General features: G+C 45.0%; 1 protein-coding gene across 1 annotated transcript in view; it reads left to right on the forward strand.

The window, feature by feature from the left end:
• The window catches only part of SYN3 (synapsin III), a 447,670-nt gene that overhangs the window by 430,103 nt on the left and 1,765 nt on the right, over window positions 1-15,802 (forward strand). The window contains exons 11-14 of the mRNA XM_074375107.1: window positions 1,921-2,055; window positions 2,876-2,963; window positions 7,858-8,149; window positions 11,259-13,093. Of these exons, the coding sequence (XP_074231208.1) occupies window positions 1,921-2,055; window positions 2,876-2,963; window positions 7,858-8,149; window positions 11,259-11,391 (648 nt within the window). The 3' untranslated portion in view covers window positions 11,392-13,093. The remainder of the gene's footprint in view (window positions 1-1,920; window positions 2,056-2,875; window positions 2,964-7,857; window positions 8,150-11,258; window positions 13,094-15,802) is intronic.

Below are 15,802 nucleotides of genomic sequence, written 5' to 3' on the forward strand. Positions count from 1 at the left end.
ATTCCAAAATGCTATGACCTCAGTTTCCTTGTGGCGGCTGTTTTCCACTGCAGGGAATGTAGGAAACAGAAACCAGAACAAAAAGGGGTGGGCAGGGTCAGGGGGAGAAAGGACAAGCCTGTGTGCACTTAGACTCCACAGTCATAACTTAACTCAGCCCACTTCGACCGAGAGGCTGCCCTGTGCTGGGCACTGGGATCCGTGATGCCAAGGACCCAGGGTAAACCCACAAGGAGCTCAATTTGAGGGCAGTTTTCAGGACCATGATAGCATCTGCATTCACATCTTTGCATTTGCTTTTCAGCTTCCCAATCACAGTAGGTGCTTTAGACTCCCAGTCTCCTTCAAAGTCCCAGCTGGAAGGGTCTTCGAAGCTGCTTAAACCCCTCAGTTTATTGTTGAGGAAAACAGCAGGCCCACGGAGGAAAAGTAGCCTGCCCAAGTTCACACAGCAAGTCCGTAGCAGAACCTAGGACTGGAATCCAGGTCTCGTGTTCCCAGTTCTTAGCACAGGGAGCTGTTCAGTGATTGGTGAGACATGGAAGGACCACGCATGACTTGCTAGCAACCTGTCCTTGAACTTGCTACTTCTTTGACCCTCAGCTTTCTCATCTTGATAAGGAAAATAATGATACCTATCTCAAAGAGCTATTCTGAGATTTGTGTGAAATAATCCACACCCAGCACTTAGAACAGTGCCTGGCACATAGTAATAAAATATAGCACTTATTAGTATCCTTATCGTTAGGAGCAGGATTTACTGCAAGAACCTTTCATTCCTCCATTCAACAGGTACTTTTTGAGGGCACACCTGTCTAACAGGATACAGGGCACATCCCCAACCCAGGGGCTCACAGTCTGGTTGGGGAGACACACATAAACAGGAGATGACGGCACTGTGGGGTAAGCTCTCCAATGGGACTACCAAAGTGAGGACAGCAGGAGAACAGATGAGGGCTTCCCGGAGGAAGGGCTGGCTAGGTGTTCCCTGGTGGATGAGAAGGGGGTGTAGGTAAGGAGTGGGCAGAGGGAATGACATGCACAAGGACCTGGACAAGAGAGAGAACCTGGTGAGTCCAGAGCTTGGGAAAAGGGGAAACAAGACAGTGTGTTTGATGGGGTTGGGTGGGTGAACAGGCTGGTTCCTACAGTGGGGGAGGTGACAGAGGGCCAGCCAAGGCCTCACTCCCCTTCAAGACCTTCTACAGCTGCCTGTGCCTGGGGAATCATCTGGACCATTGGCCTGTGTGACTTTGGGCAAGTCTTTCCCATCTCTAGGCCTCAGTTTCCCTATCTGCAAAAAGAGTGGATGTTGAAATATGATCTCTTAGGCCCCCTCCCAGTATAAGCACTCCTTTGAGAAGCAGCCTGCTCCCTGTGGAAGGAGTTTTTCTCCAGGAGTGTTTTCTGCCGGAGCCCTAGAGAACAGGCCTTGCCTCTTCCCTCTTCTCTCTGAAACCTGGGACGACTCCAACTCATGTCATTTTTTTGTTCATAATCGAGTGCCCACTTTCACTGCTTCTGGCCTTGTGGAAAACCTTGACCTTGGGCCAGGTTCAGGAAGCCAACCCCAATCCTGGGTGGGGGCCAAGATGGGAAAGGAGGGGTGGAGACCAGCTCCCCCAAATAAAAGAGCAAGAAAGGTCAGCAAAGGCTCCTGGCCCTTGGTTGCATGTCTGAGGTCTAGCAAATGTAGACTGAACTGAACTGAATTCACGGAGCTGATTTAGACTGAGCTGAGGAAAACTGTCTCCATGGGGCTCATTCCCCGGGGAGGTACTGGGCTGGGTGTTTGCATGGAGAACATTGCCATCTAGTGGTCATTTCTGTCCTGAGCTCTGAGCCTGCCCTGGGATGTGCTACCCAGCTGCCCAGCTACCCTGGCGTGAGGGTCCCTCAGGACTCCTTTTTCTCCCGAAGGTTATGGACAGCTCAATGCCCCTGATTGGAGAGCACGTGGAAGAAGACAAACAGCTGATGGCCGACCTAGTTGTCTCCAAAATGAGCCAACTCCTGATGCCAGGGGGCACAGTGCCCTCTCCCCTGAGGCCTTGGGTAAGGTCCTTGGGAGCAAGGGAGATTTTTTTAGCCATGAGAAACACCTGGTTGTCTGAGAGTGGGAGCCCTGATCCAGAAGAGATGTCCCCAGGGAGGAACCAACCTGGGGAGAAAGGAATGTGGTATGATGAGGCTGGACATGGGGCTGGTATTCCTGCTCCTGACTGGGGAGGTTGGGAGGCTCTGAAGGTCCCTTCCTCCCTCTACCACCCTGGGGAGAAAAATCTTGTCTCAACTGGGCTTTGGGTGTCTGTGGGCAGAGATTATTAACATAAGAAGCCAGTTGTCCCCTCTGTGCCCTGCACATCCGGCTGGAGCAGGGTGTGTGTGTGTGTGCCCATGTGTGCTTCCCGTCAATAGAGACTATTGTGTGTCCCATTTCCCCCTCCTCCAACCTTGACAAGCTTCCACAGGGCTCCTCCCCTCCACAGTCTTCACCATGGATTACTGGATCATTCTCTAAAGAATTTGCTAGTTCCCCAGCTTTCTGGAAAAGCAGGTTTCGAAACCTGCTCCCGCCTTTCCCCACAAAAACAAACCTATAACAGACATTGGAATGGTTATATGCAAGGGGGTTGTTGGCTGGGAGAGGGCACTGGGCAACCTTCTCCACTGGAAATCCTCTGTCTTGATATTTGTGGTGGTTACATAGGTGTATCCACGTGTAAAAATTCACTGTGCTATACACTGAAGAGTTGTGCACATCATGTAAGTTTTACCTTAATAATGAACTGATGTTGATAAATCCTGCCCTCCCACCCAGAAAGTAAGTGGTGTGGTGATCACAACAGGCTTCTTCTCTCTTCTCCTGCTCTAGGCTCCTCAGACTAAACCAGCAAAATCCCCCGGGCAGCCCCAGCTGGGGCCTCCGCTGGGACAGTCCCAGCCACGCCCACCCACGCAAGGTAGGACCCACAAGGAGCCACCCACCGAGAGAAAACATCCAGCAAGGATGCTAAAATGCACTGAGGGATCTGCATGTGACTTCCAGGAGGCACTCTGGAAAACTCCATCTTAATACTTTATCCCCACATATGTGTACTCACTCTATATGCAGAATGAATGAGACTGTGAGGTTTGTCACCCCTTTAAAGTCAGGAAAGGAGGAAAGGAAGACTGAAAGCAAATATATTAAGTGCCTAATACGTGCCAGGCACTGTGCTAGGGACTTCCCGTTTATTTTCTCATTTTCAGCCTCCCAACTTGTCAACAGTGAAAACAACAGTATTTCCTTTTTACAGAAGTGGAGGCTTAGGCTTTGTCCAAGGAAGCAAAAGAAAATGGCAGGTTTACAAGTCTGGCCTTTAGGATCTTCTACAAAGTGTCTGTTTCCCAACCGCTAGTAGTGCCTGATTATAGATTTATGAGCCAACCGGTTAGAGTGAGAAAGAAAAATGGATCGTTATACGTAAACTTGTCAATTGAAATTGTTCCTCAAAAAAAATAGTATTACTACGTAAATGCCACCATTTATTAGAGAATGGATAAATCAGTGATGACAAGATGAAAAGAACTCGAGGCAATAACTAACCTTCTCTCAGGACACCAGTAGGTCGGGTGTTCTCACTCTCGGGCCTGGGGAGAAAATCGGCCCCACAGTCAGAACATCCCGGGCACACTCACTGCTCTAGTGCCAGCTTGGATCCTCAGGGCAGCGTCACATCAAGAAGCCAGTCCAGGCATTTGCACGGTGATCTTTTAAGGATCTGCTTTAAGACCTATCAGAAAGAAAGCATTAATAACATGCTGCGGCCTCCCCAGTCGCTTTTATCAAAGTAACAGATTCATTGCTTCTTGGGAAAATCGACCTTGGGCACTAAATGGCTTCCTCTTCAACAGGTCTTAGATAAAACAACCCATTCATCTTTCTCGTCTATGCTTCTCTTCTTGGGAAAGCAGAAAGCTCTAAGAAAAGAGAAGTTGCATGACCTATACAACTGTGTACCAGGGAACACTGCTATCTTCTTCAGGCAGACACACACGTGTTTGAATCCACTTCCATGTCCCATACCTTGGCAGTTTTAGGCAGTTACATCATTTCTCAGAGCCTCAGTTTTCCCTCTGATAAAGGAGGAAATAACAGCTGCCCTGTTTAGTTATGGGCAGCTGCCCGTGAGATAATGCAGTGAAGCAATTAGCTAGGTGTCAGGGCGTGGAGGTAACGTGCGTGGTAGGTGCTAGCTCTTACTACTGGTGATTTACTGTTAATAACTATTTACATAACCTTCACTATTAAAAACTCACTATTAATAATTTGTGTCTTGCTAACAATTATAATATACATGTTGTTCTTAATGTTTGTCATCATTAACAATCCTCATGACTACTGTAGCCCTACTGCCCTCCTGCCTGGCGATAATTCTGTAATTATAAATATTCAAAAACGACTTATTCATCACCCTGCCAGGCTCTGGCTTTGCCTCTGCCCTACCCTCTCCTTTCCCACTCTGTCCCAGGACTTACTTTCTAAACCACATTTAAAAGAGTACTTTTAAAACAGAGAGCTACTGTATTCCCGTTTCCTCTCTGGCCCAGAGTAGAGACACACTTGATAAAGAGATATTATTTTAAGGGACATGAGGCTAAACACACTTTTATTGAGTTGAAAAACAATCAATTTAAAACCAATTAAGATAATTAAAGAAAATGCTCACTGAATTTATATTCAGATTAAAAATAACAAGGCTAATTAAAACACAATGCTTTCTTTGAGTTCCCAAAATAATAAGGTCACATTAACTTGTTTTTTGAACTCACTACTCATTTTTAACTCAGTAAAAGTAAAGTTTTCTTTTAATGAACCTCATCATTTTTTAGCACTAATCCTGTGCTTAGGCAAATACTTTCCACATATGAGTTAATATTTTTTATATGTGCTCAAACAAAAAATACTAAATTGTTTGCTTTGCCAAAAAGCTGAAAGAAATAACTAGTGTCTCTTGATGAATCCTAGCTGTGTAATAGGTGCTGAACACATAGTTAATAAGTGAATGAATGAGCATCCAGATTTTTCAAGATATTATCAGCCTTGGGAGGCAGAGGGGGAAGGAAGGGAGATTTAAGATAAAAGTAGAAAACATGGGTTTTTGGACCTATAGGGGGTTTCAAAAATAAAAAAGTAAACCAACATTTAAAAATCAAAAGCTATAAATCAATCAATCAATCAAAAGCTTATACATAAATATCTAGATTTCCAGCATCTCCTGGTAGAGCAGGAGCTCTAGAAACAATGGGCCTGCATTGCTACGTAGCAACTGCTTGCTGACATTTAGTAACAGCTGCTCCCTTGGACAGGGCAAGGACTCCTCTATTTGCTTCAGGCCCTACTCCTCCCTCTTGTCACTTAAACAGTGACACAATGTCAATGGCCAGTTTCTTTATGCGTGTACCTCTTTAGAGAGATAGGTCTCTGAACTGTGTATCTCAAGTGGGAAAATTTTGAAAGCCACATGATTTTTCTGACACTCACCTGCTTTATTTACATGTGTATCTGCCTGGCCCTATTGGTGTTTGAATTTTGCAGTCAGTGGGTTCTCCAGTCTACTGGGACATATAGTCATGAAAGAGGTAAAGGATGAATCAAGCCACGTGCAAGCAGTTGCTAATTGGTGCTACAGTTCAATCCAACCTGGAAAGTGTTGCATAGACTCACAATAATATTCAAATTGGGAGGGATGTTTGATGTATACTCCAACAACCTCATTCTACAAATGAGAGCCCAGAAGCCCAGAGAGAAGAAGTGACTTACCCGTGGTCACATAGCAAGTTAACAGCAAGGCTTGAGTCAGGAGCTGGGGCTATGGTACCAGTTCGGTGTCAGGGCCACCAGACACACAACTTGTGTCATCTGCAGAGGGCCCAGCTAAGGTTGTCTGAGGGGGAAGTCGGCTGAAATCTAGCCCTTGCTCCCTTTGCACCTGGCTCAGAGCTGCCGCCACAGGAGGAAAGCACCTTTCTCAATTTGCACAAAGATGCTGCTGCCTTGTGTGATATAGTAAAAGAAAGAAAAAAGAAGAACAAAAGAAAACAGAGCTTTGAGTCAGAGAGACGTAGGTTTGAACCTAGGCTCTTCACCTTATTAGAAGTGACTGTTCGAGTAAGTCACAGTATATCTGGGACTGAGTTTCTTTGTAAAAATGGGGATGATAATAATGCTTAACTCACAGAGCTGTGAGGATGCCCAGCCCAAGGCCAGGACATAATAGGACACAGTAGATATTTGTGGAGCTCACATGAATGGAAGCCACATTATGAAAGGGCTCTGAGATGGGCCCCAACCCTTTTTACCTCTCAGTCTCTTATCCTCTCAACAAAGCATGGTGAGAATAACCATGGTGCATCCCACTCTCCCAGGAGCCGGTTTATCCTGGAGAGGAGACCAGCAGGCAGCTAGTCTGCTTTGGCAAAATACATTTCCCAATCAGCAGTCCTGATACCAGAGTTCAAGGGTGAGGAGAGTGTACCTTGCTTACTTGGGGCCTTGGAATTCCACTCAAAGTCATTTCTGTGCGGCCAAAATGTCCCCAAGCTCGTGATGCCTCTTGGCTTGTAGGTGAACACCTGTGTGCTCCGTGCAGCAACAGGGTGAAGCCAAGCTCTTCTGTGGGCTTTCTCTGGTTACCCCTTCCAGCTGTGAAACCATAGCGAGTCTGTTTCCACTTCGATATGATGAGAACAAAGGTATCTTCCCTACTGGCCTCTTTCTAAATCAAATGATATATTGCTTTTAAAAGTTCTCCGAAGTTTACAGAGCTATTCAAAAGTAAGGAGTAATTATCTTCATTGTTTCAAAGGTAGTATGTCTTCATTGTGGAAAACATCAGTGAGCAAAAGGAAGCAAATTTAAATCCCTCACAATCCCACCACTTTAGTAACCATTGCTCGGTGCCACATTCCTCAGAGCATGGAAAGCAGAAACATCACCTGGGAGCTTGTTAGTAATGCAGAACCCACCTGTGTTAGTCTGCTAGGCTGCCATGACTAAATACCATAGACCAAGTGGCTTCAGTAACAGACATTTATTTTTCTCATGGCCCTGGAGGCTGGAAACCCAAGATCAAGGTGCCAGCAGGATTGAAATTTCTCTGCATGGCTTGCAGACAGCCCCTTCTCGCTGTATCTTCACGTGGCCTTTCCTCTGTGTGTGCAGGTCCCTGGTCTCTCTCACTTCTTATAAGGACACCAGTCCAATCGGATTAAGGCCCCACATTTATGACACCATTTAACAATAATTACCTCCTATAAAGGCCCTATTTCCAAATACAGTTACACCAGGGTTTAAGACCCCAACATATAAATTTTGTGAGGGGACACAATTCAATCCAAAACACCACTTTGGACCTACTGTATCAGAATCTTTATTTGGACAAGATGCCCCTGTGATTCATATGCCATTAAAGTTTGACACACTGGTTTTAATGTATAACCTTCCAGTCTTTCTTTTTTATATAGATTTTTATATGTGTGTGTGTATGTATGTATATATATATATATGCCAAAATGGAATTAAACTGTAAATACTGTTTCATAAGTAATAGTATACATTTAACATATATTATCAACAATATCCCAGGTCATGTAATATTATTCTGCCATATCATATGTGATGACCATGGTATATTCCATTATGTGAATGTATCTTAATGCTCCTAATCAGTTCCCCTATGGTTAGGCATTTGTATTGTTTTCAGTTTTTCTGTTATTAAAGAACACTCTAATGAACATCCTTGAAGTGTTATTTGTGCACAGCCATATTTATCCTGAAAGAATTTTGAATGTAATAATTTTTTCTCCCTGTAGGGGGCCCTCGCCAAGCTCAGTCTCCTCAGCCCCCAAGATCTGGAAGCCCCTCCCAACAGAGGCTCTCCCCACAAGGCCAGCAGCCCCTGAGCCCCTCATCTGGATCTCCACAGCAGCAGAGATCACCAGGCTCTCCACAGCTATCCCGGGCATCTGGAGGCAGCTCTCCAAACCAGGCCTCCAAGCCGGGCACCACCCTTACCTCACAGCCCCGGCCACCTGTGCAGGGCCGCAGCACTTCCCAACAAAGTGAAGAGTCCAAGAAGCCAGCACCACCCCACCCCCATCTCAAGTAAGTGCTTTGGGAATTGGGAAGGGTATGGGGTGGACTTGGGGTGTGGGCGGAGCTGGGCTGACTCTGGCTCAGGAACTCAGAGCCAGAGGAAGACCCCCTGAGGCCTCACTCAGAATTTAAATGGGTAGAAGGAGGCCTAGAGGATGGAACGTGGATGGCAGGCAGGGCCCAGCAAGATGAGAGCATAGATTAGGCCCCACTGTGATCCTTCATACATACATGTATCGATTATCTCTTGCTGCATAACAAACTACCCTAAAATTAGTGGCTTAAGAAAATAATGATTTTCTTTGTTCATAATTCTTTGGTTCAGTAATTTGTTCTGAGTTTGGCTCAGCTGGGAAGAATCTTCTGCTGGTCTCTCCTGTAGAGCTGCCAGATAAAATACATGATGCCTAGTTGGATTTGAATTTCAGATAAACAGTGAATAATTTTGAGTATAAGTATGCCCTCAAATATTGCATGGGATATACTTATACTAAAAAAGTATTTGTTTTTCATCTGAATTTCAAATTTAACTGGGTATCCAGTATTTTTACTTACTAAATCTAGCAACCCAACTCTACTGGGATCACTCATATGGCTGTAGTCACCCGGCAGCTTAAATGGGGTCAGATGGTCCAAGAGGGCCTCCTACACACATCTAGTTGTTGGTGTTGCCTGTCAGCTGTGCCTCTGTCTCTCCTTGCGCTTCATCCTCCAGTAGGCTGGGCTCAGCTTCATCATATGGTAGAATTACATTCCAAAAGGGCAAAAGTGGAAGCTTCAAGGCCTCTTCAGTTCCAGCCTTAGAAGCCGCACAATGTCATTTCATCCCATCACATGCTTTTGGTAAAACAAGTTCCATGGTGAAGCCCAGAAACAAGAGGTGGGGAAATAGATACTTTATTTTAAAATCTATTTTGTCTAATACAAGTGCTACTTCAGCTTGCTTTTGGTTTCTGTCTGCATGAAATAATCTTTTTCCATCCCCTTACTTTCAGTGTGCATGTGTCTTTAGCTCTGAAGTGTGTCTCTTGTAGGCAACATATATATGGGTCTTGTTTTTGTATCCATTCAGCCAGTCTATGTCTTTGGTTGGAGCATTTATTCCATTTACATTTAAGGTAATTATTGATATGTATGTTCTTATTGCCAGGGAAATAGACTCTTGATAGGAGGACCTGCAAAGTCACATTGTAAAAGGCTACACAACAGGGACAGGAGGAAGGGTTGCTGCCATTTTGTAAAAAATCCATCCTGATACACATACACATCCTCTTTCCTATTTCCTCCCAAGCCCATCTCTTGGTTTGAGGTCAGAAAGAGAGATCCCAAATGTGTTTTCTTTGGAAAGCTTCTCCCTTCCTTCAACTCCAAACACTAATATTAATAATCGTAATTTCATCACAAGCATCTATTGTCTACTTACTGCGTACCAAGCACTTTACCTGGTTGATTTGTTTTTAATTCTCACAAGCTTAGGAGTTAATAACTATTATTATCCCCATTTTACAGATGAGTAAACAGAGAAAGAGATTAATAACTTGCCAAAGTTTCCACTGTTAGAAAGTACAAGAGCTAGAATTGAACAGAGGACATCCAGCCCATGGGTTATGCTAACCATAATTTTTCTGAATAGGTAGTACATTCACATGGTTCAAAGATCTAAAAGATACTGATGTTTTTCTTGAAAAACCTTACTCCTACTTCATTCCCATCCAGTGCTTTCCTGCCCCCCTGCTCCCCAGAGGTGACCACTTTTATTAGTTCCTTGGCTGTTCCTCCAGTGTTTCCTCATGCAAATACAAAAATATATGTTCCCATTTATTTACACAGTCAGTAGTTCTATCTATACCATTCTACTCCTTACTTTTATATTTAACAGTAAGTCCTGGAGCTCTTCCACTCAGTTCATTGACATTTCTCCTTTTCACAGCTGTATAGTATTCCACTGTATAGTTATACTACAGCTTATCTAACTAATCCATCATAAACAGAAATTTGGTTTGCTCTTACAAAGAAGTCTGCAGTGAATAGCCTTGAAAAAACATGCTGTTTCTTATGTGTGCAGGATCAACTGTATAGAAAATACCTGAAATGTGTTGTTGGATCAAGGGATAAATGCATTTTTAGTTTTATAGATATTAGCAAGTGGTCCTCCAGCAGTAGGTATAGTGGTTGACAGCAGAGATTCTAGAACAGTTGGGTTCAGTTTCATCTCTGCTGCGTAAAAGTTGCATGACTTCAGAAAAGTTACTTAACCTCTTTGTGCTTAAACTTCTTCACCTGCAAAATGGGGACAATAGTACTTACCCCACAGGGTTATTGTAAGAATTAAAATGAGTTCATGCACAGTTAGTGCTTAGAATGCTGCTGGCAGTATACAGGTGTATCTGTGACAGCCTCTCACCTGTGGAAAGATACAGCCCAGCTAATCACAGGACAGACCAGGGCTTTGGGACATAAGCCAGGTTTGGACACTGACCTTATAGTAATCTAGCTAAAAATACTTGAATCTCCTGGGTTGTTGCTCTACCGTATTATTTGGTTCAATTCAAGTCAGCAGCTATTTATCCAATGGCTTCTCTGAACTTAGTCCTGGATAACACCCCAGGTGGAATAAGCAAGGAGTAAAAGATAGTCCCTGCTTTGAAGAAGATTTCAGTTTTTTAATGTGAAGACAAGACCATGTGTGGATCTCTGAAATTTGTGACATTTATATGGCATCTTCCTATGTCTTTCACCTCCACTAGACTGTGAGCCCCTTGAAGGCAGGGCCTGAACCTTATTCATCTCTACAGCTCTGTCACCTAGCATTAGGCTGGCACGAATGTTCAGACACTGCTGTTCAAACAGTACGTACCCTGGGAGTTCCGAAACTGGCAATAAAGTCTTCAGGGAAGAGCTGGAATTGAATCCCAGAATGTCAGAGCTAGAAGAGGCCTAAGGGTGGGCTAGACCAACCCTCCATTTCACCCATGAGGGAAAGGAGGCCCTGGTTTCTGGTCTTAATATCCTTGCAGTGACGGGGCTCACCCAGCTGGATTCCAGGCTCGCCTCTGCAGGTCCTTTCCTGGGGAGTCCAGGCCTTGTCCCCCCCAACCCCCTTGCCTTTCTGTTTCAGCAAATCCCAGTCCCTGACTAACAGCCTCAGCACATCTGACACCTCCCAGCGTGGGACCCCAAGCGAAGACGAGGCCAAGGCTGAAACCATCCGCAACCTGAGGAAGTCTTTCGCCAGCCTGTTCTCTGACTAATGCTGCCAGGCTGGGAAGGGAGTGCTCTGTTACCCTCCCCACCTCTCCTGCACCATCTTCCATCTCAGCCTTGGTTCCGGATGGGAACAGAATGGAGGGCCTGAGAAAATACTTTCTAAATGCCTTTGATCCAGGAACTTTCCCACTTCCCTTTGCCATGACATTCCAGCAGTGTCTGACTGAGTGGTGGGCCTCAAAGTGGGCATCACGTCAACCTGCCCCCAGATGCTTGCTTTCCTGCCTCAGATAACCAAGTGAGATGCCTGTGTGTGGCTATTTTTGACATTTCTTTGTAGTGTTTTGCTTGCCTTTGGGAAAGGCCCCCTCTGAGCCTTACCCCACCTCCATCAAATGCAGACACTGTAGTAGGACCTCAGCAATGCAGGAGGCAATAACCTTCTGACAGTGTTTTGCAAACAAGAGGAGAAAAGCCCATCCAGTGGAACCTACCGCCTACCCTTGCTAGTAACATCCAGGCTCAAGAGACAGCCCCGCAGACCATGCAGGCAGCGGCCCCGTCACACCCGCCACCGGTGGATCTTGAGGGCCATGGAAAGAATCCAGATCCTGTGTGACACGCGGGTCCTTTCAGAACACAACTGAAACAGAGGGGAGACTTTGCAGTGCTGCTCACACCCAGAGTGCTCTCCTAAATTGGACAGCCAAGAGCAGACCCCAGGTTCTTTTAGGAATCATTACTAGACCCCAGAGGAGGAAGATGCCTTCAACTTCCCAAGGAAGGAGTTAGGTTAGGGCTCCTCGACCCATTCCGTGTTATACCGCCATGTGGTCTCTCTGAATTCTCACCAGGAATGCAGTTTCCTCCTCAAGGATATATGAGAAACCAGAGACAAGGAGATTGATGACACAGGATCAGAAAGTGCAGTGATAGTAACTTCCAGCTCGGCGCTTCTCAGACTGTGTACAGCAAGGCATTGATAGGTTACTCAGTTATAAAAGGGTACCCTGGTCAAATGTGTTTAGGAAACACTGTTTATATTTAATTTTTTTAGATTGATAGTGCATGTCAAAGGCTCTTAGAAATTCCACAGTAAAGAAATTAGCTTTAATTTTGTTTAACTCACACTTATTTGACCAACTTAACTGCAGAACTGGAAAACATAGCCCTGAGTCCCTTTCCAGTGCTCTTTCCCCAACATTAGACTCCTCTCATGATCAGATGGGGTGCAGGGGTGTCCCAAATCACCAAGCACCTGGTGCTAGAAACGTGGTAGGTGCCAGAACCAGACTCCTGTTTCCAGAAAGAGCCCAGGTTGTTAGAACATAGCCATGCTAGCCCCTTATAGCCCGCTGTGCAACTTGAGACATGTCTTCCCCTCACTGTTCACAGGGAAAGGAGAAAAGGGGGTAAAAATGAAAGTGTCCCTGGCCTGGAGCTATATTCTGAATAAAAGAGTGAAGAAAACTTGTAGGGCAGGGTGTAACACCACAAAGCCAGACATTTTAGGAAATGAAGAACACGGAAAAATACGTGAGGCAATCGTCACTCCTCTACACTGGAAATTAAGATTGGAAGAAGAAATCAAACTCTCCCGATTCTCAGTAACAAAATACAGCCCCAGAACACACAACGAAGTGGTGATAAGCTAGACAAGCAGCCCCGGGCTGAGCGGTGTGGGAAGGCTGCTGCATGAGAAGCAGTCCTGGTGTGGAAGCATTACAGCCAGGGCTCCCTCCTTTGGTGAGTAAAACTAGTGGCTCCGTAAACAATGATTACATGGCTTCAATTTTCCTACTTTCCTATATTCTGTCCCTTGTCCCTAAAAACATCCCAGCATTCAAACCGTATTTCCCAGATATTCCAGTACAATAGCGCAAACTCCTACATCAGGCCAGGAGGCATCCTGGCTTTTATAACCATGCACAGACGATCCATGACATAAGACAAGTTGACAACGAACACATTGAGATGCATTTTCCCATTGGTCTGTGTGTGAATGTAAAGACCAACAATGGTCTTTTGGAGACCGTTAACCCCCCCAAATGGACTGTTTCCTCACATAGGCTAGTACATGTTCCCTCCAGGTATTTAACCCGTTCATAATTGTGACGTTTTTCAATGGGAAAGAACAAAAAGAAGAGGGGAGGGGAGTCACTCTGTAGAGATTCTGAAAGGTTGTTTATTTTTTGCTTTGTTTCACAATTTTGACCCCAAAAAAGGCTAGCGTTTTCCCTCCAAGCTGACTTGGTGAGGCTGAAACAACAAAGATCCACTTGGTTTATGCTAACATGTAGTTCAGTGAACGGAATTTAAAACGCAACCTCTGTGAACACCTCTACCAGCCAGGGAAAATATCTTCTTACAGCTCTTCTTCCTATCAGCATGATAAAAGGGTACTGTAATTTAATGTAAAATCAGCTTTCAAGGGACACTGGAATATACATACCCTTTCTCTTTCATCAATCCTCTGTGTTCTCTTCATCATTACCACACTGCTTCCTAGTTCAGTCCCTGCTGATGGGGCAGTTAGCTTTACCTTTCCAAAATTTCAAGGGTAATGGGCCTTCACTCCCATGGTAACAAATACAGTAGCAAATCCCATGAGCCTGGACATTAACCACCTTCTGGAAGTTTTCATCTGAATTTGCTGTGAAAGGAGCTGGAGGGGAAAGCAAGCAGGTGCAGGCACCTTGTGAACAAGCTATGTGGGCACAGCACAGTGCACATTGCTTGGCACACAGTAGGTGTGCACGGTGTGCATTAGGTTGGCCCTCCTAGAAACCTATGATATTAACAAATGTAAACAAAGCGTCGAGTCAAGGCTAAGAGTATCAACGTGAGGAAGTCACTTGCCCAGGAACAGAATCAATAGAATCAAATCAACAGAGAGATTAATAAAATGAGATAAGAAGCTGAAGAAAATCTGTAGCCTTTCTTTAAACCTATGGAACAAGCAGAAGCAGGGGCCATGAGACTCCCCCGTGGTGAGCATGGACCCCACAGAGGTGAGCTGACCATGGGGCCGCCATGGCTGGGAGCCGAAGGGATGAGGTGCCATTGTCAGGATCAGTCAGGAGGTATGGTGAGCAGACCAGGACAGTACCAAAGCTTGTCCAACAGAGACCAGGACCCAGGGGTCCCATCCAGACCGCACACCACCCAGTGGACCACAGCGGAGCTCTCCGAACAGCAGAGCTCAGCTTGAGCCACCACACAGGCACAGTGTCCTTTCAGAACCCCGCCTCTCCCAGCTCTTGTGCTTCATTCAACTTCATAGAACAGGTTGGTGGCTCACTTGGTTTTGTGTGCTTAGAATTGGTGAAAGGATGCAGGTTAGAGTCACAGTGCCAGCCTTGCAGACACAAGCAGTAACTTAATTATGCTGGAGGAATAGCTCGTGACCCAAGAGCAATTGCACATGCATCGCATGTTTTTCTTTACCCTAGACAGCAAGTGGGCTGCTTCCTAACCACACCAAAGCAGTCGCTGATTAGATTCAGTTTCAGTCTAATACTGAGACTGGAATAGAAGGCACTTTTGATTTGGTTGGAGACACATTGGAAGGCTGGGTGACAAGCAAGTCAAACCAGTCCATTAACCAGACGCAACACATAAAGGGCACAGAGGCTCCCTCGTGTTTCCAGTGTGTAGCTGCAATAGATGGGGCTTTTAGATGGTGTATTCAGAGCCCTCAACTGGCAGACCTAGGAAAAGATGAACACTTAAAAGATTTTTTCTTTAAGGGAATACCAATCTAAAACTAAATATTCCTTCTACAGTTGTGTGTATGTATGTGTTTGAGAGAGAATCCTTTAAATCCTAAATATCTTTCATTATTTCTGTTCTGATTGGTCCTCCCACTTACAATTTCAATTTCCAAACTCTGACATTTTAACTATCTCCTCTCTATGGTCTTTTGTTGAGTCTAGAGAAGCAAGTTAACATTTCCTTGCCTCTCAATTAACATTTTACCTGTTTTGCTATGGAATAGCAGAAAGTTAGGTGCTATAACCTATTGGGTAATCCCAGGAGAGACATTTAAGTTAGTTAAGATTAAACCTTATGTCATGTCACCTACCTACTACTTCCCAATAATTTTATCCACTCCACATCTTCTGCAGTCAACAGAAAGTTGCCCAAAGGTATTAACCATGCTTACAGCACAGCAGCAAACTGGGACCTGCCTGGCTCCTCCCTGAGGCTCTGTATTTTGGCAGCTACAGCCCAAGGTAGGAAAAAGACAAGCCTTGGCTTGGGGCGCCAAGTATAGGGAGCAAAGGGAAAGTGTAGGAATTAGAGCTATTAAGCTAAGCAGTGATCTCAGGAATTAGAGCTAAGCGAGAGGGGACAGAATTCAACTGCTTGTACCTAGAGAATCACAAAATCTTACATTGGAAAGAGAGGACACTTCTCATGATTTGATTTCCAGTCATGCCAAACCATAGCTTT

This window comes from Camelus bactrianus, chromosome 12 (assembly GCF_048773025.1).
Source record: "Camelus bactrianus isolate YW-2024 breed Bactrian camel chromosome 12, ASM4877302v1, whole genome shotgun sequence".
Taxonomy (NCBI): Eukaryota; Metazoa; Chordata; class Mammalia; order Artiodactyla; family Camelidae; genus Camelus; species Camelus bactrianus.